General features: G+C 44.2%; 1 protein-coding gene and 1 non-coding gene across 8 annotated transcripts in view; both read right to left on the bottom strand.

Annotated features, from left to right (window-relative positions):
• The window catches only part of LOC138963331 (small subunit ribosomal RNA), a 1,835-nt gene extending 25 nt beyond the window's left edge, over positions 1 to 1,810 (bottom strand). Inside the window, exon 1 of the ribosomal RNA XR_011454796.1 lies at positions 1 to 1,810. This exon is cut by the window's left edge and continues 25 nt beyond it. This is a non-coding gene — a ribosomal RNA (small subunit ribosomal RNA).
• Positions 1,811 to 22,620: 20,810 nt separating this feature from the next.
• LOC138961343 (sorbitol dehydrogenase-like) overlaps positions 22,621 to 24,000 on the bottom strand; it is a 34,774-nt gene continuing 33,394 nt past the window's right edge. For all 7 annotated transcript variants that reach the window (XM_070332944.1, XM_070332945.1, XM_070332948.1 and 4 more), the window contains one exon: positions 22,621 to 22,867. In XM_070332944.1, the coding sequence (XP_070189045.1) occupies positions 22,708 to 22,867 (160 nt within the window). In that variant the 3' untranslated portion in view covers positions 22,621 to 22,707. The remainder of the gene's footprint in view (positions 22,868 to 24,000) is intronic.

The raw sequence follows: 24,000 nt of genomic DNA on the forward strand, positions 1-24,000 counted from the left end.
ACGGAAACCTTGTTACGACTTTTACTTCCTCTAAACGATCAAGTTCGAGCGTCTTCTCGACCAACGGCGCCGCCCGGTGAAGGGCGAGCCGAGACCAATCCGAGGCCCTCACTAAACCGTTCAATCGGTAGTAGCGACGGGCGGTGTGTACAAAGGGCAGGGACGTAATCAACGCGAGCTGATGACTCGCGCTTACTGGGAATTCCTCGTTCATGGGGAAGAATTTCAAGCCCCAATCCCTATCACGAAGGAGATTCAACGGGTTTCCCAATCCTCTCGGACCAGGGAGATAGCCACGCTGATTCCTTCAGTGTAGCGCGCGTGCGGCCCCGGACATCTAAGGGCATCACAGACCTGTTATTGCTCAATCTCGTGTGGCTAAACGCCACTTGTCCCTCTAAGAAGTTGACACCGACGCATAAAGGATCGGTGAACTATTTAGTAGGCTAGAGTCTCGTTCGTTATCGGAATTAACCAGACAAATCGCTCCACCAACTAAGAACGGCCATGCACCACCACCCACCGAATCAAGAAAGAGCTATCAATCTGTCAATCCTTACAGTGTCCGGACCGGGTGAGTTTCCCCGTGTTGAGTCAAATTAAGCCGCAGGCTCCACTCCTGGTGGTGCCCTTCCGTCAATTCCTTTAAGTTTCAGCTTTGCAACCATACTTCCCCCGGAACCCATAGACTTTGGTTTCCCGGAAGCTGCCCGCAGAGTCGATGAAGCAACACCAGCGGATCGCTAGTTGGCATCGTTTATGGTCAGAACTACGACGGTATCTGATCGTCTTCGAACCTCTGACTTTCGTTCTTGACTAATGAAAACATTCTTGGCAAATGCTTTCGCAGTAGTTCGTCTTGCGATGATCCAAGAATTTCACCTCTAACACCGCAATACGGATGCCCCCGTCTGTCCCTCTTAATCATTACCTCGTGTTCCGAAAACCAGCAAAATAGAACCGAGGTCCTATTCCATTATTCCATGCACCATTATTCAGGCGACGTGCCTGCTTTGAACACTCTAATTTCTTCAAAGTAAACGTTCCGGCCACCCAAAACGCTCAATGAAGAGCACCATGGGCTAACAACCGGGAAGCGTAGGATGGGAAATTTCTGTCACACAGTGACCGCCGCGAGGCGGACCGTGCGCCCATGCCTGAGATCCAACTACGAGCTTTTTAATCGCAACAACTTTAGTATACGCTATTGGAGCTGGAATTACCGCGGCTGCTGGCACCAGACTTGCCCTCCAATAGATCCTCGTTAAAGGGTTTAAAGTGTACTCATTCCAATTACGGAGCCTCAAAAGAGTTCCGTATTGTTATTTTTCGTCACTACCTCCCCGTGCCAGGAGTGGGTAAGTTGCGCGCCTGCTGCCTTCCTTGGATGTGGTAGCCGTTTCTCATGCTCCCTCTCCGGAATCGAACCCTGATTCCCCGCTACCCGTTGCCAACATGGTAGGCAGATCACGTACCATCGTCATTTGATAGGGCAGACATTTGAAAGATGCGTCGCCGGCTCGAGGCCATGCGATCGGCACAAAGTTATCCAGAGTCACCAAGGGACGGAGCGCGAGCCCCGACTGGTTTTGAACTGATAAAAGCGCTCTTTCCCTGTAACGGGTCGGAGCTGGTTGGCATGTATTAGCTCTAGAATTACCACAGTTATCCAAGTAGATTGGGATCATCTAAGGAACCTCGACTGATTTAATGAGCCATTCGCGGTTTCACCGTACGAGGGTGTGAACTTAGACATGCATGGCTTAATCTTTGAGACAAGCATATGACTACTGGCAGGATCAACCAGAATGCCACCTGTTGTTTTGAACATCTGTTCCCCCACAAAACACCACCACACGGAAGAAAGAAGAGAGAAAAAAAGAAAGGCCGCCCACAAGCCGAAGCTCCTCCCGTACACGCCTCCCTCTCCTCTTCGCCACAAAACGAAAACAGTCCTGCCAGCCTCACCAACACACATGCTGCTACCCCATCCTCACGCTCTCATTCCTTTTTGACGAGGAACTTTATCGAACGAAGAACAGTGGTAGACTTACGGCGCGCTGGGACCACCGGTTAGACCATCGACGCTGCCGCTAAAAGAAAGAAAAACTTTCCGAGCCGGGTCCGTACAAATAGGCAAAACCTCTCCCTCCTCTCAACCCTTCCAATGCAGTATAGTAAAGCGGGGGGTACGATGATAACAGGGCTGTTTTTTTGTTTCCACACAAAAAACAAAAGGGTCCGAGCACAGTAACCAGCCGCCCGTAAAAAAAACGGCCCGATCGCTGCTGCCCAACGAGCTACGCCGACGATTCTACCGTAGGTTCTGCAAAACACTTGCTATCGTTCGTTTAAAAACAACAGCAGGCTTCGCTCCACCCTTGGCCAGATTCGAGACACAGCCCGCTCTTTTCCACCTGCTGAACGACACCCGATTCGCAGACGAGCGCGTTCTTCACGAGACCAGTCAAGCCTTTCGCTATCAGGCGCCGACGAACGGAATACACGGACCCCGCACGCCGACCGCCGCTCCGGGAAAGAGAGAGCGCTCCCGTAACCCGTCATCACCGATCGCACCGTACCTTCTCCGGACCGTAAGCAGTAGCAGCACCAAAAAAAAAAATTTCTGGACTACCACGCTCTCACCCTTGGACATGCAAGCGGGAAGCGTTAGGCAACCTATCTCACCTAGGCCTCGCACGCCGAGCAGTCGCTAAGTCGCCAGTGCGGTTCCCAGTTTTACCCGGTAACCGCGGGGTCGTGGGGCGAGAACAGGCGCGCTTCCCGTACCAACGAATTTCTTCATCGGACGGGAGGTCGCGACACGTCCGTCCTCCACATATATAGATCCGCCTCGTCACCTGGGTAGGGTCCCGACCCTGAATGTGTTTGGAAATGTACGAAATTTGGACCACGCATCCAGGATGACTTGAAATGTGTTGCCCCGTCGCCGGCGCCTCTGCCCAATCCATTTTTGTAAAAATTCCGGCCTTTTTCTCGTTTTGGGGACTTAGTTCATTTTGGGCCCAACCACGACCTTTACCGGCATGCTATAACTTTGGATGTAAATGTTTTTTCGAAAAACTTTTTGTGTCAGAAGCGTCCGCGCGGGCTCCGGGTCACATACCAGCCGTATTTGAAAAAAAAAATGTTGGCCTTTTTTTACCGTAAAAAACAAATTCGCCAGGGGGGCGCTGCCGTGGCAAAACAGGTTTTGCTCTATGTTCACCTCGACCTTTACCGGCATGCTATACCTTATAACTTTTGATGTAAATGTTTTTTCGAAAAACTTTTTGTGTCAGAGGCGTCCGCGTGGCCTCCGGGTCCCGTTCAATGAAAAAAAAAATTTTGATTTTTTTAGCGGTAAAAAAAATTTTCACCGGGGCGCTGCCGCAGTAAAACAGGTTTGGCTCTCGGTTCACCACGACCTTTACCGGCATGCTATCGCTTATAACTTTTGATGTAAATGTTTTTTCCAACAACTTTTTTGTGTCAGAGGCGTCCGCGTGGCCTCCGGGTCCCGTTAATGAAAAAAAAAAAAAAATTTGGATTTTTGGTTTTAGCGGGAAAAAAGTTCACCCGCCTGCGCTAGGGCGAGGCGCCCCTACCGCGCACTAACAACAGCTTCTGCCTCGACCTTTACCGGCATGCTATAACTTGCTATAAGTTTTGATGTAAATGTTTTTTCCAAAACCTTTTTGTGTCAGAGGCGTCCGCGTGGCCTCCGGGTCCCGTTAATGAAAAAAAAAAAAAAATGTTGATTTTTGGTTTTAGCGGGAAAAAAGTTCACCCGCCTGCGCTAGGGCGAGGCGCCCCTACCGCGCACTAACAACAGCTTCTGCCTCGACCTTTACCGGCATGCTATAACTTGCTATAACTTTTGATGTAAAGGTTTTTTCCAAAAACTTTTTGTGTCAGAGGCGTCTGCGTGGCCTCCGGGTCCCGTTCATGAAAAAAAAAAAAAAAAAGTTGATTTTTTGTTTTAGCGGGAAAAAAGTTCCCCCGCCTGCGCTAGGGCGAGGCGCCCCTACCGCGCACTAACAACAGCTTCTGCTCTCGGTTCACCTCGACCTTTACCGGCATGGTATAACTTGCTATAACTTTTGATGTAAATGTTTTTTCCCTAAACTTTTTGTGTCAGAGGCGTCTGCTTGGCCTCCGGGTCCCGTTCATGAAAAAAAAAAGTTGAATTTTTTTAGCGGGAAAAAAGTTCACCCGCCTGCGCTAGGGCGAGGCGCCCCTACCGCGCACTAACAACAGCTTCTGCTCTCGGTTCACCTCGACCTTTACGGGTATGCTATAACTTGCTATAACTTTTGATGTAAATGTTTTTTCGCCAAACTTTTTCTGTCAGAGGCGTCCGCGTGGGCTCCGGGTCCGTATTTGACAAGGAAAAAAAATCAAATTTTTTTACCGGCAAAAACCTTCACTCGCCTGCCCTAGCACGGAGCCACCCCACTAAAACACAGCTTTTGCTCTACTGGGCCGCCGGTTAACCTCGACATGCTCTAACTTTTGATGGACATGTTTTTTCGCCAAACTTTTTCGGTCAGAGGCGTCCGCGTGGGCTCCGGGTCCGTATTTCACCACACAAAAAAATTGAATTTTTGGACCTGCAAAATCGTTCACTCGCCTGCGCTAGAATCGTCGGCGTAGTAGCTGGTAAGTTTGGCCAAATTTTGTTCAATTTTTCGACCTCGACCTTTACCGCTATGTTATATTATAACTTTGCCTCTAACCCTTTTTTCGCCGCCAAACTTTTCCTGTCAGAGGCGTCCCCCGCTCCGGAGACTTGTTCCTTACCACGCACGACCTTTGCCACTACTGACGGCCCTTCATTTTTCGTCAGTACCTCCCCCGTGCCAGGAGTGGGTAAGTTGCCTGCTGCCTTCCTTGGATCAGCGTGGTGGACAGCCTTAGTTTCTCATGCTCCCTCTCTGGAATCGAACCCTATTGATAATACTATCATAAGCCACAAACGAAACAGGAGTAGTCAAGCTCTGTTTACCAAACAAAACAGTAGTAACCAGCCGCCCTAAGTACAAACAAAAAAAAAACAACCATGCCGACGATTCTAGGTCGCCGCACGTCCGTCCTCCACATCAGTATAGATCCGCCGCGTCACCTGGGTAGGGTCCCGACACTGAATGTGTTTAAAATGTACGAAATTTGGACCAGGCATCCAGGATGACTTGAAAAGTGTGGTGGGGGGGGGCCTTAGGGCGACTCTGTCTGCCCAATCCATTTTGGTAAAAGTTCCCGCCTTTTTCTCGTTTTGGGGACTTAGTTACTTTTGGGCCCAACCACGACCTTTACCAGGCTATAACTTTGGATGTAAACGCTTTTTTCGAAAAACTGTTGATGTCAGAGGCGTCCGCGTGAGCTCACCAGCCGTATTTGAAGAAGAAAAAAAATGGAAATTTTTAAGGGCAAAAAAGTTCACTCACCCTACTGAGCGCCAGCACGGCGCCGCTACCCGTAGTAGCAGCAGTACTATACCAGTAATCCACCTCGACCTTTACCAGGCTCTAACTTTTGATGTACATGTTTTTTCGCCAAACTTTTTCGGTCAGAGGCGTCCGCGTGAGCTCACCAGCCGTATTTGAAGAAGAAAAAAATTTGAAATTTTTAAGGGCAAAAAAGTTCACTCGCCTGCCCTAGCACGGAGCCGCCCCACTAAAACACAGCTTTTGCTCTACTGGGCCGCCGGTTAACCTCGACATGCTCTAACTTTTGATGTACATGTTTTTTCGCCAAACTTTTTCGGTCAGAGGCGTCCGCGTGAGCTCACCAGCCGTATTTGAAGAAAAAAAAAAATTTGAAATTTTTAAGGGGAAAAAAGTTCACTCGCCTGCCCTAGCACGGAGCCGCCCCACTAAAACACAGCTTTTGCTCTACTGGGCCGCCGGTTAACCTCGACATGCTCTAACTTTTGATGTACATGTTTTTTCGCCAAACTTTTTCGGTCAGAGGCGTCCGCGTGGGCTCCGGGTCCGTATTTGACAAGAAAAAAAATCCAATTTTTTTACCGGCAAAAACCTTCACTCGCCTGCCCCAGCACGGAGCCGCCCCACTAAAACACAGCTTTTGCTCTACTGGGCCGCCGGTTAACCTCGACATGCTCTAACTTTTGATGTACATGTTTTTTCGCCAAACTTTTTCGGTCAGAGGCGTCCGCGTGAGCTCACCAGCCGTATTTGAAGGAAAAAAAAATTTGAAATTTTTAAGGGGAAAAAAGTTCACTCACCCTACTGAGCGCTAGCACGGCGCCGCTACCCGTAGTAGCAGTAATCCACCTCGACCTTTACCGGCATGTTTTTTGTTCCTGTAACTGTTGATTTGTCCACAAACTTTTTTCTGTCAGTCGTCCGCCTGGGCGGCCCCCCCGGGTCCCATATTTGAGAGAGAAAAAAAAAGGGTGAGGACTTTTGGACCCTTTTTCTACTGGCAGGAGGCTACCGTAGGAACTGACAGTTTTTGCCAATACAGTCACTTGACTGCCGTTTTGTGTGTTTTTTGGCGCCAAATTGAAAAAAAGGTTACAAATATTCATAACAAATTCAGTTTTGGGTCTTTTTCAAATCTGCTTCATGCATCCAGTCTGTGAACCATGTGGCTAGGCGCTGACAGTCCAAAAAGTGCAGAAAGGCGAAAAATGAAGATTTTTCCTTCTTACAAGAAAATGTGTGATTGATTTGGCACCTATTTTACAAGTCACCCAAACTTTTCTAAGTCCAAAAAAGGTTACAAATATTCATAACAAATTCAGTTTTGGGTCTTTTTCAAATCTGTTTCATGCATCTTTTCTGTGACCACTATGGCTATGTACTGACACACACACACACACACACACACACTAACACACACACACGCACACAAACACACTGACAAAACGCACGCACACACACACACACACACACACACACACACACACACACACACACACACACACACACACACACACACACACACACACACACACACAAACACACTAACACACTAACACACACACACCAACACACTCATAGTAGGATTTCCAAGCCGCCGGCGCCCAAAACTCAGCCTCTAAAACCCCATGCAAAAATCGTGCCTTTTCAAACAAGCCGCCGCGCTCGGCGGCTTACCGGTCACAATTCTCGTGATATTCGTGAATTCTCGGTCACTCGGCGCGGGCGGTTTTCAACACAAAAACACACACACACACACACACACACACACACACACACACACACACACACACACACACACACACACACACACACACACACACACACACACACACACACACACACACACACACACAAACACACTGACAAAACGCACACACACACACACACACACACACACACACACACACACACACACACACACACACACACACAAACACACTGACAAAACGCACGCACGCACACACACACACACACACACACACACATTGACACACGCGCTTCAAATAAGCTTAATTTCACCCTCAGTGTTGTCACAATTGGTGGTCTACAGGAATCGCCTTGCCATTTTTTATTAGGGCATTGTTTACATTGACATTAGGCAGGGGAGGTCAAACCTCAAGAGGTTCCAAAAAACTTGAGCTGTTCCAGGACACTGCACCGGTCTGGCTCTAATCAAGGCGAGTCTGGAACACTATATAGCGCGCGGCGGGTCCACCCCACCAAAAACTCAACAAGTCAACATGGAATTAGCCTGTTAGGAATAATTTAGGGTTAGGCCTCACTTTTCGTGCCGCTTGCAAAATAATGGTCATAACAAGTTCACTACTTCAGTTAGGCAGTCTTTTAGTGGGTCTTTTCAGTCAAATCTCTTCAAAACCCTAACCCCCCTGCTACATCAGTCAGTGTTGACATGTACATGTCACTTTTCACTCTTGGAGACTGCAGTACTAACAACAACAAACAAGCAACAACAACAACAACCACAACAACAAAACCCCGCTAAACTGCACAAAACAGCACAAAACACAAACAACAACAACAACTCAACTGCGGCCCCCGCCGGGAGATACCCCTGCCTACCTAACAATAACATGCACGCTTGTTGCACGCGCTGAGTCCGCTTTCGCTTTCTATTTGCAGTTCTCTCCGTCTAATCATCACCAAACGACCTCGGCCGTCTCGCCCAACCAATGTCGCTGGCACGTCACACTTTCCCCGCCCCCACGGGTCACAGTAATCCATTATTTTCAACTTCCTGTCAGTGGGGTGCATGTTGCTTTTCCTTTGTTTTTGCGGCCTTCTCACCATCCCAGCTAAGTCAATCCTAATCCTACCCATTCCAAAATTTCCATGGTCACAGCCAAATCCTTCCTGCAAAAAGTGCCCAAGTTTTATTGCAAAACAACCACCCAAACACATTCTACCCGCATGGCTAACAAACGAACGAACGAACCAAAACAAAACCAAAACAAACCATGTACCAGCCAATGTCCTCGACCTTTCACTGACGTACGTCCGGCGCGGCCGTTCCGCGTTTTTTCGCCGCGCTAAAACCATCACATCTATGTCAATCCTAACCCGAAACATTCGCAACTCTGCCACCACACAGCCACATCAATCTTGCAAAAAGTACCCAAGTTTCATTCGACAAGAAACAACACAACACTTCCTACAACCGTCCGTCTGTCGTCAACTGACTGACCGACCTTCAACACACTTGTTGTATACAAGTTGAGTGTTGAGTCATTTCTATTTGGGACCCTCCGCCAACACGGAATGAACACGGAATGAACACGGAATGAGTTGTCATGTCTCCTTTGGCATCATTTTCACAATTTCTCATTTTTCTCAAGACTTTTTCCATGCTCTATTCACTGGGGACATCCGTTCTAGAAAAGAGCGAAAATGTAGGCAGTTATAAGCCTCTGTATGACACTCTTCCAACACACACTTTTCTCAAGTCAGTACCACACAACCACAGCGCCGCGAGCTTCGCCCTGAGCAGCACAGCGCGCTAAGCCCTTCATACTCTTTAATTTGACACACAAGATTCGTGAACCTTCGTGGCCCCGAGGAATCGCTTTGCGACTATGGCCAAGTTGATCCGGGTTCGAGTCCCGGCGGCAACTCCTAACTTTTTTTTCTTTTTTTCTGTCAATTCTTCTTTACTGTTGTTTATTATGAAGGTATTCATGTTTTGTTTTTACTCCAATCATGTTTTTCAATGTGTAAAATAAATAAATAAATAAATTAATTAATTCATTCATTAATGGATCAAAAAACTTTTTTTTTTTAACTTTTCTTAAATCGTAGGCCTGCGGGCCCTTTGAACCAGTATACCATTTTACAACATTTGAGAGACCAACACATTATGAACACATTATGAACATGGAATAACACACTGCCGCCGGTGTTGGATTCCTGTAAGCACCAATAATGCACCAGAGGCACCGATATAAAGCCAATAGGCACAAACTTCAACAAAATAGGCACCGATTTAACAGTGACACAGCACCAATATGACCGTTTCGGCCCAGAATTGTTCACTAACAAATATGAACCAACTTAACCACCGCCAACCCCAATTATGAAAATTGGTCTCATCAGCAGAGTCTACCCAATCCGGCTACTACACAAATTTAAAAACACTCCATTCTCAGTTTTCATAACTGCTGCCCCAGTCTCGGCAAAATCATCCCGTGAAAATCGTGCCTTCATCCAACAAAGCCGCTAGCGCTCGCCTGCTTGCCGCCCGTGATTTTCGTGAATTCTCGGTAGCAGTTCGCAGCACAGCGCGCTGTGGCGGATTTAAAGGGGTTCAACATGAAAACACACACACACAAACTGACACACTAAGAAAAAACACACCCCAAACACACTGACAAAACACACACACACACAAGTGACACACACAAGTGACACACACAAGTGACACACACAAAAACACACACGCATGTACTATGCATTACAGTCCATTTTCTAACTCTCTCTTGAAAACTCAGTCTGCTGTGCGGTGCGGCCTCTTTAACCAACCCGGCACTGGCGACGGTGCCGTGCTGTTCCCTCTATTTTGGGTCCTCATTTACATAATAGATCAAACTGCATTTCAATTCATCATTTTGGGGCTTTCATTCCTAAAGTCATGATTCAAAAATACTTTCAAATAAAAGACAAACTAGCAAATAGTCACTTCCTTCCACTGTCCCATTTTCAACATTACTCAATGCGTCTAAATCATAACACAACTGCTCACATAGCATGCAAGCATCACTGACCAGCACAAAAACTAACCCATCCTTTGCCGGGTATATAAAGGAAGAAAAAACATGCACGCTTGTGAACACGCAATGATCCAAACACTGCTACCGCGGCGGGTGCAGGAGATGATGATACCAAAATGAGCAAACCAAAAACGTTCACAATAAGTGCCCTACGATGATACCATGATGACAAAAGTACCGTTGCTAATTTGAAAACCATTTGCTTGGAAGACGCAATGACCTACTTCTCCCTTGCAATATTTTTTTTTATTTTTTTTAATTGGGCCCCCCCCCCCAAACCATCGCCATTTTCAAACTGATCAGTCCCGCAGACTAGTCTATTATCAACAAATAGCAACAACTTGATACACCCTAACCGTCAACTTTTTGAATAACCCCACTTGAACACAAACTGACTGAGAGCGCCAAGCCACTCCTTAACATAATTATATTGTCCGCAATTCACGTGCGTCTCGTGACAAAAGTTTCACTCCGCGGCGGCACACTGAGTAGCAGCGCTAGTAGGTGACCTATCCTAAAGTTGTTCAGTGTTGGAAGTTCCTATCACAGTGACACTGAATGAGCACCAATATGACACTACAGGCACCGAATTAACGCCCGTAGGCACAAACTTAACCCAAATAGGCACCGATTTAACCCTAACTAAGCACCAATATGACCGTTTCGGCCCAGAACTGTTCACTAACAAATAAGAACCAACTTAACAAGCCGTGACAGCGCTTGTTAACAAGAGCGGGTCGGCCTTGTCGTCTACATCAGTTTTTAGACCCAAACGGCCATCGCCATTTTCAAACTGATCAGCAGAGTCAATTGGTATCTACAAATAGCATATTCTCAACACTGAATACACCAGGCTAACCCAACAAAACTCAGCCAGCTCTAAAACTGATCCCATGCAAAAATCCGCGTGCTGACCCCTTCAACAGTACTGTTGTGTACAAGTTTGAAATGTCTTTGAGCTCTACTGACGGGAGGACCCTTCTCCAACACGGAAAGAGTCTCATGTCACCTTTTGCATGATTTTCACTTTTTTTACATTGTTCTAAAGAGTTTTTTTATGCTCTATCCAGTGGTGAAATCCGTTTTAGAAAAGAGCGTAAATTTAGGGAGTTATAAGCCTCTGATTGACACTGTTCCAACACAGACTTTTCTCAAGCAGGTACCACAGTACAACACAGCAGAACCACCGCGCGCCCCGCCGCTGCCGGGTGCGGTTACAGCACGGCTTTTCCGCAATTCCCGTGCATTCTCCGTCACTCGGCACAGCCTCGCGCGGCACACACCATGGGAGATCAATCACTTTTTCTCAACCCCTCACATTTTTGACAGACGCTGTTTTCTCCCTTGCGATAAGTTGCCATCCCGTAATCCAAATTTGATAGCTAGATGGTGATCCGGGTTCGATTCCCGGCAATGGTGGTATTTTTTTGCGTTTTTTGGGTAAATTCTTGTTTACTATTGTTTATTATGAACGTTTTCATGTTTTATTTTGTCTCTAATAATTTTTGTTAGTGTGTAAAATAAATAAATCAAAAAATAAATCACACACACACACACACACACACACACACACACACACACACACACACACACACACACACACACACACACACACACACACACACACACACACACACACACACACACACACACACACACACACACTAAAAACACACACACACTAACACACTCATAGTAGCATTTCCAAGCCACCGGCGCGCAAAACTCAGCCTCTAAAACCCCGTGCAAAAATCGTGCCTTTTCAAACAAGCCGCGCTCGACTTACCGCTCACAATTCTCGTGATATTCGTGAATTCTCGGTCACTCGGCGCGGGCGGTTTTCAACACCAAAGCACACACACAAACACACTGACAAAACACACTGACAAAACACACTGACAAAACACACTGACAAAACACGCACACACACACACACACACACACACACACACACACACACACACACACACACACACACACACACACACACACACACACACACACACACACACACACACACACACACACACACACACACACACACACACACACACACACACACACACACACACACACACACACACACACACACACACACACACACACACACACACACACACACACACACACACACACACACACACACACACACACACACACACACACACACATACATACATACACTCTAACGAACCATGGCAGACCAATCACTTTTCAGTCTCACCTTCAACATTTTTCACAAACACGCTATTCTTCCTTTCACTGTGGAACTTGCTCAAGTAGCCACACAGACTCGAACGCACCATGGGAGACCAATCACTTTTCGGTCTCACCTTCAAAATTTTTGACAGACGCGCTATTCTCCCTTTCACCGTGGAACTTGCCTAAGTTGCCCATCCAAACACACGCACACAGAGCGCGCGCTTCAAATAAGCTTAATTTCACCCTCAGTGTTAAGAAGATCGGTGGTCTAGAGGAATCGCCTTGCGACTATGGCCAAGGGGATCCGGGTTCGATTCCCGGCGGCAACTCCTAACTTTTTTTCTTTTTTTCTGTCAATTCTTGTTTACTATTGTTTATTATGAACGTTTTAATGTTTGATTTCTGCTCTAATAATTTTTTTTCAATGTGTAAAAGAAATAAATAAATAAATAAATAAATAAATAAATATATAATTTTTTTTTTTTTAAATCCTAGGCCTGCGGGCCCTTTGAAGTATACCTGTAACATTTCACAGACCAACCAAATAACACATTATGAACATGGAATAACACACTGCCGGAATAACACTGTTGGATAAGTAAGCAACAATATAGCTTGCAGCGCAGAACGGACGCGCCGGGTGACATGCCAATCATTTCGTCAGTACTGTGGTGGACGCCGCTCACAATTATTGTCAATTCACGTGCTTTTCGTTTTTTGTGTGCAGTACATTCTCCCGGCGCTAAGCGCGGCACAGTGGCGGCGGTTTTAAATTGACAGACGCGCTATTCTTCCTTTCACTGTGTAACTTGCCTAATAGGTTGCCCATCCAAACACACGCACACCACACAGCGCGCGCTTGAAATAAGCACCAATAATGCACTAGAGGCACCGATATAAAGCCAATAGGCACAAACTTCACCAAAATAGGCACCGATTTAACAGTGACACAGCACCAATATGACCGTTTCGGCCCAGAATTGTTCAGTAACAAGTAAGAACCAACTTAACAAGACTGCCCATCGCCATTTTCAAACTGATCAGCAGAGTCTATTATCTCCAAATATCAACACTGTCAAATATCAATGTCTTTTCATTCCATCCCATGTACTACTGGGGTACTCGCGCGCAAGCAAAACTCAGCCAGCTCTAAAACTGATCCCATGCAAAAATCGTGCTGACCTCGGCGGCCTTCAACGGTTGCAGACAAGTTTGAAATGTCTTGGAGCTACACGGGAGGACCCTTCTCCAACACGGAAAGAGTCTCATGTCACCTTTTGCATGATTTTCAACTTTTGTTACATTTTTCTAAAGAGTTTTTTATGCTCTATCCAGTGTTGAAATCCGTTTTAGAAAAGAGCGAAAATTGAGGGAGTTATAAGCCTCTGATTGACACTGTTCCGAGACAGACTTTTCTCAAGCAGGTACCACTGTAGCACAGAACCAACGCGCGCCGCCAGTAGGTGACATGCCACCGCTGGACTGTTACCGCAATTCTCGTGTGTTACGTGCATTATCGCTCACTCGGCACAGCGCGCGCCTTAAAGAAGCTTAATTTCACCCTCAGTGTTATGAAGAGTTGGTGGTCTAGAGGAATCGCCTTGCAACTATGGCCAAGGGGATCCGGGTTCGATTCCAGGCGGCAACTCCTAACTTTTTTTTCTTTTTTTCTGTCAATTCTTGTTTACTATTGTTTATTATGAACGTTTTAATGTTTGATTTCTGCTCTAATAATTTTTTTTCAATGTGTAAAATCAATCAATAAATAAATAAAGAATGTGTTTTTTTTGTTTTTTTTTTATTAAATCCTAGGCCTGCGGGCCCTTTCAAGTATACCTGTAACATTTCACAGACCAACCAAATAACAATTGAACATGGAATAACACACTGCCTACCGGAATAACACTGTTGGATAACACAGGAGTAAGCACCAATAATGCACTAGAGGCACCGATATAAAGCCAATAGGCACAAACTTAACCAAAATAGGCACCGATTTAACAGTGACACAGCACCAATATGACCGTTTCGGCCCAGAATTGTTCACTAACAATCAAGAACCAACTTAACAAGAGCGCTTTTAAAGGTCCTTGTCTACATTTTTACACCCAAATCACCGCCATTTGACCACCCTAAGCATTCAAACTGATCCCGCAGACTCTATTGTCTACAAACAACAACAACAACAACAACAACAACAACAACAACAACAACAACAACAACAACAACAACAACAACAACAACAACAACAACAACAACAACAACAACAACAACTTGATACACCCTCTCAAGTTTTTTTTTAATCACAAACTGACTGAGAGCGCCAAGCCAATGTAGCTTACAGCGCAGAACGGACGCGCCGGGTGACATGCCAATCATTTCGTCAGTACTGTGGTGGACGCCGCTCACAATTATTGTCAATTCACGTGCTTTTCGTTTTTTGTGTGCAGTACATTCTCCCGGCGCTAAGCGCGGCACAGTGGCGGCGGTTTTAAATTGACAGACGCGCTATTCTTCCTTTCACTGTGTAACTTGTCTAATAGGTTGCCCATCCAAACACACGCACACCACACAGCGCGCGCTTGAAATAAGCACCAATAATGCACTAGAGGCACCGATATAAAGCCAATAGGCACAAACTTAACCAAAATAGGCACCGATTTAACAGTGACACAGCACCAATATGACCGTTTCGGCCCAGAATTGTTCACTAACAAATAAGAACCAACTTAACAAGACCGCCCATCGCCATTTTCAAACTGATCAGCAGAGTCTATTATCTACAAATATCAACACTGTCAAATATCAATCTCTTTTCATTCCATCCCGTGTACTACTACTGGGGTACTCGCGCGCAAGCAAAACTCAGCCAGCTCTAAAACAAACTGATCCCATGCAAAAATCGTGCTGACCTCGGCGGCCTTCAACTGATGTGGACAAGTTTGAAATGTCTTTGAGCTACACGGGAGGACCCTTCTCCAACACGGAAAGAGTCTCATGTCACCTTTTGCATGATTTTCAACTGTTTTTACATTTTTCTAAAGAGTTTTTTATGCTCTATCCAGTGTTGAAATCCGTTTTAGAAAAGAGCGAAAATTGAGGGAGTTATAAGCCTCTGATTGACACTGTTCCAAGACAGACTTTTCTGCAGCAGGTACCACTGTAGCACAGAACCAACGCGCGCCGCCAGTAGGTGACATGCCACCGCGGGACTAACTGTTACCGAAATTCTCGTGTGTTACGTGCATTATCGCTCACTCGGCACAGCGCGCGCCTTAAAGAAGCTTATTTTCACCGTCAGTGTTATGAAGATCGGTGGTCTAGAGGAATCGTTTTGCGACTATGGCCAAGGTGATCCGGGTTCGAGTCCCGGCGGCAACTCCTAACTTTTTTTTCTTTTTTTCTTTTTTTCTGTACATTCTTCTTTACTATTGTTCATTATGAACGTTTGATTGTTTTATTTGAGTCTAATAATGTCTTATTATTGTGTAAAATAAATAAATAAATAAATAACTGAATACATTTTTTTTTTTTTTTTTTTCACTGTTGGATTCCACTTGATAATGACCCTAACCCTAAAAATCTTCATTTTTCACTTTTCTCAAATTTTCTAGCTTTCAGTGTATACCCATCATGCTCACAGACTAGATGCATCAAACAGATTTCAAAAATAACCAAACCTGGATTTCTTATGAATTGCAATAACACTCATTATCTTCCAACAAAAAAAAATCTTCATTTTTCACTTTTCTCAAATTATCTAACTTTGTGTGCATAACCATCATGCTCACAAACTATATGCATCCATCAAAAACATAAACACATAAAATACTGATTGTTTGAACAATATTTAACACCTTAGGGTTAGGGTTAGGGTTAGGGTTAGGGTTGACAACAATCACTTTGTGTTGGTGATAAGTGTTCACTATAGAAATTCAAGTACAATATTAATAAGATATATAATTAGCCAAAAAGGTATAAGTTAGGGATCAGGATTAGGGAATAGGATTAGAATAAGGCATAAGGAATAATCATCAGGATTAGGGAATACGATTACCGTAAGGCATGAGGGTTAGCCAATAGATTAGGGTTAGCAATAAAATTAGGGTTAAGGTTAGCTTTATGAATAAGGATTAGGAATAACACTAACTCTTAGGATTAGGGTAAAAATCAGAGATTATTCATTAAGGTTAGGAATAAACGTTAGGGATAAAAGATTAGGGTGTTCAAAGCATAAGGATTAGGGCAAAGATTAGGGTTCCTGTTTCTGTTAGCCATAAGGATTAGCATGAGGAATAAGGAAATAGGGTGAGGATTAGGGTTAGGGATAAGGGTTAGGGATAAGAGATTAGGGTGAGAATTAGGGTTAGGGATAAGGGTTAGGGATAAGGGATTAGGGTGAGAATTACGGTTAGGAGTAAGAAGTAGGGTTATGGATAAGGATTTGGGTCAGGGATAAGGATTTGGGTCAGGGATAAGGGTTAGGCACAAGAGATTAGGGTTAGGATTAGGGTTAGGGATAAGAGTTAGGGTTCGGGATAAGGATTAGGGTCAGGGATCAGCATTAGGGTTAAGGTTAGTGTTAGAAATAAGGATTAGGGATAAGGGATAAGGGTGAGGGATAAAATAATAGCATGAGGATTAGGGTTAGGGTGAGGATTAGGGTTAGGGTGAGGATTAGTATTAGGGATAAAAGTTAGGGATAAGGGAATAGGTTGAGGATTAGTGTTAGGGATAAGGGAATAGGGTAGGATTAGGGTGAGGGATAAGGGAATATCAATAAGGATTAGGTATAAGGTTAGGGTTAGGGTGAGGGTTAGGGTTGCAGATAAGGATTAGGGATAAGGGAATAGGGTGAGAATAAGGGATAAGAAAATAGGGTAAGGCTTCAGGATAAGAGAATAGGCTGAAGATTAGTGTTAGGGATAAGGGATAAGGGAAAAGGGTTAGGGATAAGGATTAGGGTTAGGGATTAGGGTTAGGGATAAGGATTAGGGTTAGGGATTAGGGTTAGGGCTAAGAATTACGGTTAGAGATAAGGGTTAGGGATTAGGGCTAGGGATAAGAATTAGGGTTAGGGATTAGGGCTAGGGATAAGGGAATAGGGATAATGGAATAGGGTTAGGGATAAGGATTATTGATAAGGGAATAGGGTGATCATTAGGGTTAGGAATAATGGAATAGGGTTAGGGATAATTGAATAGGGTAATGATTAGTGTTAGGGATAAGGATTAGTGTTAGGGATAAGGATTAGGGTTAGGGTTAGGGTTGCAAATAAGGATTAGGGATAAGGGTTAGGGTTAGGGTTTAGGGTTAGGGATAAGAAAATAGGGTAAGGCTTCAGGATAAGGGAATAGGCTGAAGATTAGTGTTAGGGATAAGGGATTAGGGTAAGGGATAAGGGAATAGGGTTAGGGATAAGGATTAGGGTTAGGGATAAGGATTAGGATTAGGGTTAGGGATAAGGGTTAGGGTTAGGGATAAGAATTAGGGTTAGAGATAAAGATTAGGGTTAGGGATAAGGATTAGGTTTAGGGATTGGGGTTAGGGATAAGAATTTGTGTTAGGGATAAGAATTAGTGTTAGGGATTAGGGCTAGGGATAATGGGTTAGGGTTAGGGATAAGGATTATTGATAAGAGAATAGGATAATAATTACGTTAGGAATAATGGAATAGGGTTAGGGATAATGGAATAGGTCAGGATTAGGGTTAGGGATAAGGATTAAGGTTAGGGATAAGGATTAGGGTTAGGGATTAGGGTTAGGGTGACGATTAGGGTTAGGGTTAGGGTTAGGGTTAGGGATAAGGATTAGGGTTAGGGATAAGGATTAGGGTTAGGGGTAAGGATTAGGGTTAGGGATAAGGATTAGGGTGACGATTAGGGTTAGGGTTAGGGTTAGGGTTAGGGATAAGGATTAGGGTTAGGGATAATGATTAGGGTTAGGAATTAGGATTAGGGTTAGGGATTAGGATTAGGGATAAGGGAATAGGGTGAGGATTAGGGTTAGGAATAAGGATGAAGGATAAGGGAATAGGGTGAGGATTAGGGTTAGGAATAAGGGATTAGGGTTAGGGATTAGGGTAAGGACCCTACTGTACAAATCAAGAAAAAGGTAAAAAAATGAAAAAAATAATAAAATTGCCAAAAATTAGTAAAAAGACAACAGAATAACCAAGTTGAAGCAAAAATGAAATTGTATTATTTTAAATAGAAAAATGTAAGCACAAAAAGTTTAAAGAAAAAGGAATACAAGTTTTTCACTAAACTTGACTGACTTGACCTACTTCTTTTACTCACTTTACTTACTGACTTGAAGTAGTTGACCTCTGTGCTTGACCTAGTTACCAGATTGCCTTACTTGACTAACTTATTTGACCTATATTTTGACTTATTTCACCCATTTAAGTAACTTGACCTACTTACTTGACTGATTTGACTAATTTGACCCAAAACACTTCACCTACTTATTTGACTGACTGACTGACTGACTGACTGACTGACTGACTGACTGACTGATTGACTGATTTGACCTATTGAGTTCACCAACCTAGTTGACGTATTTACTTGACTAACTAAGCTAATAAAAAAAATTGACCGAATGACTTAAGTAAATCTGATCAAAACTGACCTATTTACAGACTGAGCTACTGACTGACCTACTTACAGACTCATTTAATGACCTACTTAAGGCTGACCTACTTACAGACTTTGGTGCCACCCAGTCACCCAGCAAGCCACCCAATAAGGCAGCCAGCCAATAAGGCAGCCAACCAAATAGCCAGCCAACCAATTAGCCAGCTAACCAGCCAATTACCCATCCAACCAATTAGCCAGCCAGCTAGCCAGCCAACCAGTCGGCGAACCAACCAACCAACCAACCAACCAACCAACCAACCAACCAACCAACCAACCAACCAACCAAATGTCTTACTTAGTGATTTACTGAGTAGTGACTTACTGACTTACTTACGTAGTTACTGACTTACTGATTACTTTTTTATTACTTACTGATTGCTTACTTACTGATTACTTACTTACATACTTACTTACTTAGTAATGACTTACCTACTTACTTACTTACTTACTTACTTACTTACTTACTTACTTAGACTTAGTAACTAACTAACTAACCTACTTAACTGACCTACTTAATGACCCAATTCATTGCTTATTTACTTGTATTACGTTGTTTGGTAGCTACTAATTGACTCTTTAAAATGTTTAGTAATTGCACGAAGTTTTATTCTTAAATGGTTTTATTCTGATTTGGTGTGATTTGCAAATCGTACTATATCAACCCCCCGGGCCGCAGGCCTTGGATACAGTGATTGAAAAAAAAGCGATGTTCTCAAATGGTTCAATTCTTATTTGGTCTGACTCTGAAGTGTTACAGGTATACTTCTCCCCCTGGCCGCAGGCCTAGGATTAAAAAAAAAAGAAAAAAAAAATTATTAAGGGGAGATAATGACGTGTTCTTTGCACAGTTTTTGCTGACAGGAGTTGCTCCCCTTTGACCGTTGGCTGCATTTTATTGACTGTTTTGTCTCATTTTTGTAAATGTTTTTATTTTCTTTAGGGGAGATAATGACGTGTTCCTAGCACTGTTTTTGCTGACAGGAGTTGCTCCCCTTTGACCGTTGGCTGCATTTTATTGACTGTTTTGTCCCATTTTTGTAAATGTTTTTATTTCCTTTAGGGGAGATAATTACGTGTTCTTAGCACTGTTTTTGCTGACAGGAGTTGCTCCCCTTTGACCGTTGGCTGCATTTTATTGACTGTTTTGTCCCATTTTTGTAAATGTTTTTATTTCCTTTAGGGGAGATAATTACGTGTTCTTAGCACTGTTTTTGCTGACAGGAGTTGCTCCCCTTTGACCGTTGGTTGCATTTTATTGACTGTTTTGTCCCATTTTTGTAAATGTTTTTATTTCTTTTAGGGGAGATAATGACGTGTTCCTAGCACTGTTTTTGCTGACAGGAGTTGCTTCCCTTTGACCGTTGGCTGCATTTTATTGATTGTTTTGTTCCATTTTTGTAAATGTTTTATTTTCTTTAGGGGAGATAATTACGTGTTCTTAGCACTGTTTTTGCTGACAGGAGTTGCTCCCCTTTGACAGTTTTGCCTCTTTTTACTTTTACTTTTAAATTATTTTATTTATGGGAGCTAATTACGGTTTTTTTTGGGACAGATTTTTTGACAGGAGTTGCTTCCCTTGGACCATTTCTTTCAGCCAGCCAGCCAGCCAGCCAGCCAGCCAGCCAGCCAGCCAGCCAGCCAGCCAGCCAGCCAGCCAGCCAGCCAGCCAGTCCATTTCTTTCAGCCAGTCAACCAGCCAGCCAGACCATTTCTTTCAGCCAGCCAACCAGCCAGCCAACCAGCCCATTTCTTCCAGCCAACCAGCCAGCCAACCAGCCAGCCCATTCCGTTATTTCAGCCAGCCAGCCAACCAGACCATTTCGTTCAGCCAGCCAACCAGCCAGCCAATTTCTTTTAGCCAACCAGCCAGCCCAGCCAGCCCATTCTTTCAGCCAACCAGCCAGCCAACCTTCCAGCCAGCCATCCAGCCTGCCCATTCCGTTATTTCAGCCAGCCAACCAGCCATCCAGCCTGCCCATTTCTTTCAGCCAGCCAGCCAGCCAGCCAGCCAACCAGCCAGCCAGCCAACCAGCCAGCCATCCAGCCTGCCCATTTCTTTCAGCCAGCCAGCCAGCCAGCCAGCCAGCCAGCCAGCCAGCCAGCCAGCCAGCCAGCCAGCCAGCCAGCCATTTCACGTAGTATATGACATTGACCTTTTTGTTCTCAAATGGGGCAACTATTCTCAAATGGGGCAAAAATTCCGGAATGGGCTTTGTTATTCTCAAATGGAGCAAAAATTCCGGAATGGGCTTTGTTATTCTCAAATGGAGTAAAAATTCCGGAATGGGCTTTGTTATTCTCAAATGGAGTAAAAATTCCGGAATGGGACTTTATTATTCCGGAATGGGTAACGTATTCTTAAATAGTAATATTCTCAAATGGGGCAAGCAAAAATTCCGGAATGGGACTTTATTATTCCGGAATGGGTCACGTATTCTTAAATAGTAATATTCTCAAATGGGGCAAGCAACAATTCCGGAATGGGACTTTATTATTCCGGAATCGGGCATTTACGTATTTCATATTCTCAAATGGTACAAATATTTTTACGGCTACAACATTTTTGGGGGGTTGTTGCGCATTGCAGGGCAGAAAAATCCCGGAAAACCCCTGCGAGGGTCGTTAATATCTGCAAAAGATACACAAAACATGACCCGCCCAATCGCCAATCCCCAAATAATGTTTTTCACGTCATTTTACACTATTTTGGGTTGCATAGTCGTGGTTGCCTCCCTTGCCAAACCCAGTCGGAGTTGCTTCCCTTGGACCCTTAGCATCACAATGCCGCCATTTTCTGTCTGCATCTTCCCGCCGATGTTTTGGCCGATATTTACGGCGTTTTGTTCTTGTTTTCGCCTTGTTTACCCTTCTTATCATGGTAAGCACATACATTACTCATTTATGCTTCCATTCATTACATTTTACAGTCTTTTTTTGGTGCTTATTATACCCGTTTTGAAACATTTTCAGCCTCTGTGCAATGGTTTTTTTTCAGGGGAGCTAATTGTGATTTCTTCTCACAATTTTTGATCACAGGAGTTGCTCCCCTTAGACCGTTGGCTGCATTTTGTTGACTTTTACCGCTTTTCAACTATTTTATTTACGGGAGCTAATCACCGCTTTCTTTGACAGGTTTTTTCACAGGAGTTCCTTCCCTTGGACCACTACCTCCACTTTTCATGTACATTTCGTTGATTACAAGGGTTAGTTAGGGTTAGGGTTTTTCTGTCTGTCTGTCTGTATGTTTGTTTGTTTGTTTGTTTGTTTGGGTGTTTGTTTGTTTGTTTGTTTGTTTGTCTGTCTGTTTGTTTGTCTGTATGTTTGTTGGTTTGTTTGTTTGTCTGTCTGTTTGTTTGCTTGTTCGTTAGTCTGTCTGTTTGTTTGTTTGTTTGTTTGTCTGTCTGTTTGTTTGTTTGTTTGTTTGTCTGTCTGTATGTTTGTTTGTTTGTTTGTTTGTCTTTCTTTTTTTCTTTCTGTATTTCTTTCTTTCTGTCTTTCTTTCTTTCTTGCATTTACAATAATTCAATAGAATAAACAACAACACAAACATATTGAATTGGGTTTTTTGCGTATGGCCTTTTTTCCATCGCCTGTTGTTACGCAATGATACTCCGTTTTAGCGCAAAAATGCGATTATCAAGCAGCAGACTTCTCGCAGTCAATGATGACCTTGACCCCTTTTCCAGACTTCGCCATCTCGAAGGCATCCAGCGTCTGCTCCAGGGTGAAGTAGTGTGAGATCATCGGTTTGACGTTTATCGCTCCTGACGTCAGCATCTCGATAGCGGCTGGCCATCTGGTGACGTATCAGTATGACGTCAGACATGTCCAATTAATTCTTAATGACAAAAGTGCACAGTTAGCTTATTCCACAAAGGGTTCATTATTCTCTCCCCCTGGAAACTGGACTGACATTTTGTCATGACAACGCCGTAGACCTAGATTCTCTCCCATTGGAAACTGGACTGACATTTTGTCATGACAACGCCGTAGACCTAGATTCTCTCCCCCTGGAAACTGGACTGACATTTTGTCATGACAACGCCGTAGACATAGATTCTCTCCCCCTGGAAACTGGACTGACATTTTGTCATGACAACGCCGTAGACCTAGATTCTCTTCCCCTGGAAACTGGACTGACATGTTGTCATGACAACGCCGGACATCAAACAAAGATAATCTCGTAGACCTAGATTCTCTCCCACTGGAAACTGGGCTGACATTTTGTCATGACAACGCCGTAGACCTACATTCTCTCCCACTGGAAACTGGACTGACATTTTGTCATGACAACGCCGTAGACATAGATTCTCTCCCCCTGGAAACTGGACTGACATTTTGTCATGACAACGCCGTAGACCTACATTCTCTCCCACTGGAAACTGGGCTGACATTTTGTCATGACAACGCCGTAGACCTACATTCTCTCCCACTGGAAACTGGGCTGACATTTTGTCATGACAACGCCGTAGACATAGATTCTCTCCCCCTGGAAACTGGACTGACATTTTGTCATGACAACGCCGTAGACCTACATTCTCTCCCACTGGAAACTGGGCTGACATTTTGTCATGACAACGCCGTAGACCTAGATTCTCTCCCACTGGAAACTGGACTGACATTTTGTCATGACAACGCCGTAGACCTACATTCTCTCCCACTGGATACTGGACTGACATGTTGTCATGACAACGCCGGACATCAAAGAAAGATAATACACAACCCAAAGTAAAAACAGAGGTTATCTCAATTATCTCCGACCACTGCCTAAAAAACTTTATACAAGACGAATAAAAGACAAGCCATGGACAGCTACAACAAAAAAAAAGGGTTAGGTATTGTCACGTTTAATTTATGAGAGAAAAAAACCAAAAAACTACATTCTATGTACTGTACGTCGATCCAATAGTCTTTAGAGTGGACAGACAG

The sequence above is a fragment of the Littorina saxatilis genome, linkage group LG3, assembly GCF_037325665.1.
Source record: "Littorina saxatilis isolate snail1 linkage group LG3, US_GU_Lsax_2.0, whole genome shotgun sequence".
NCBI classification, from domain to species: Eukaryota; Metazoa; Mollusca; class Gastropoda; order Littorinimorpha; family Littorinidae; genus Littorina; species Littorina saxatilis.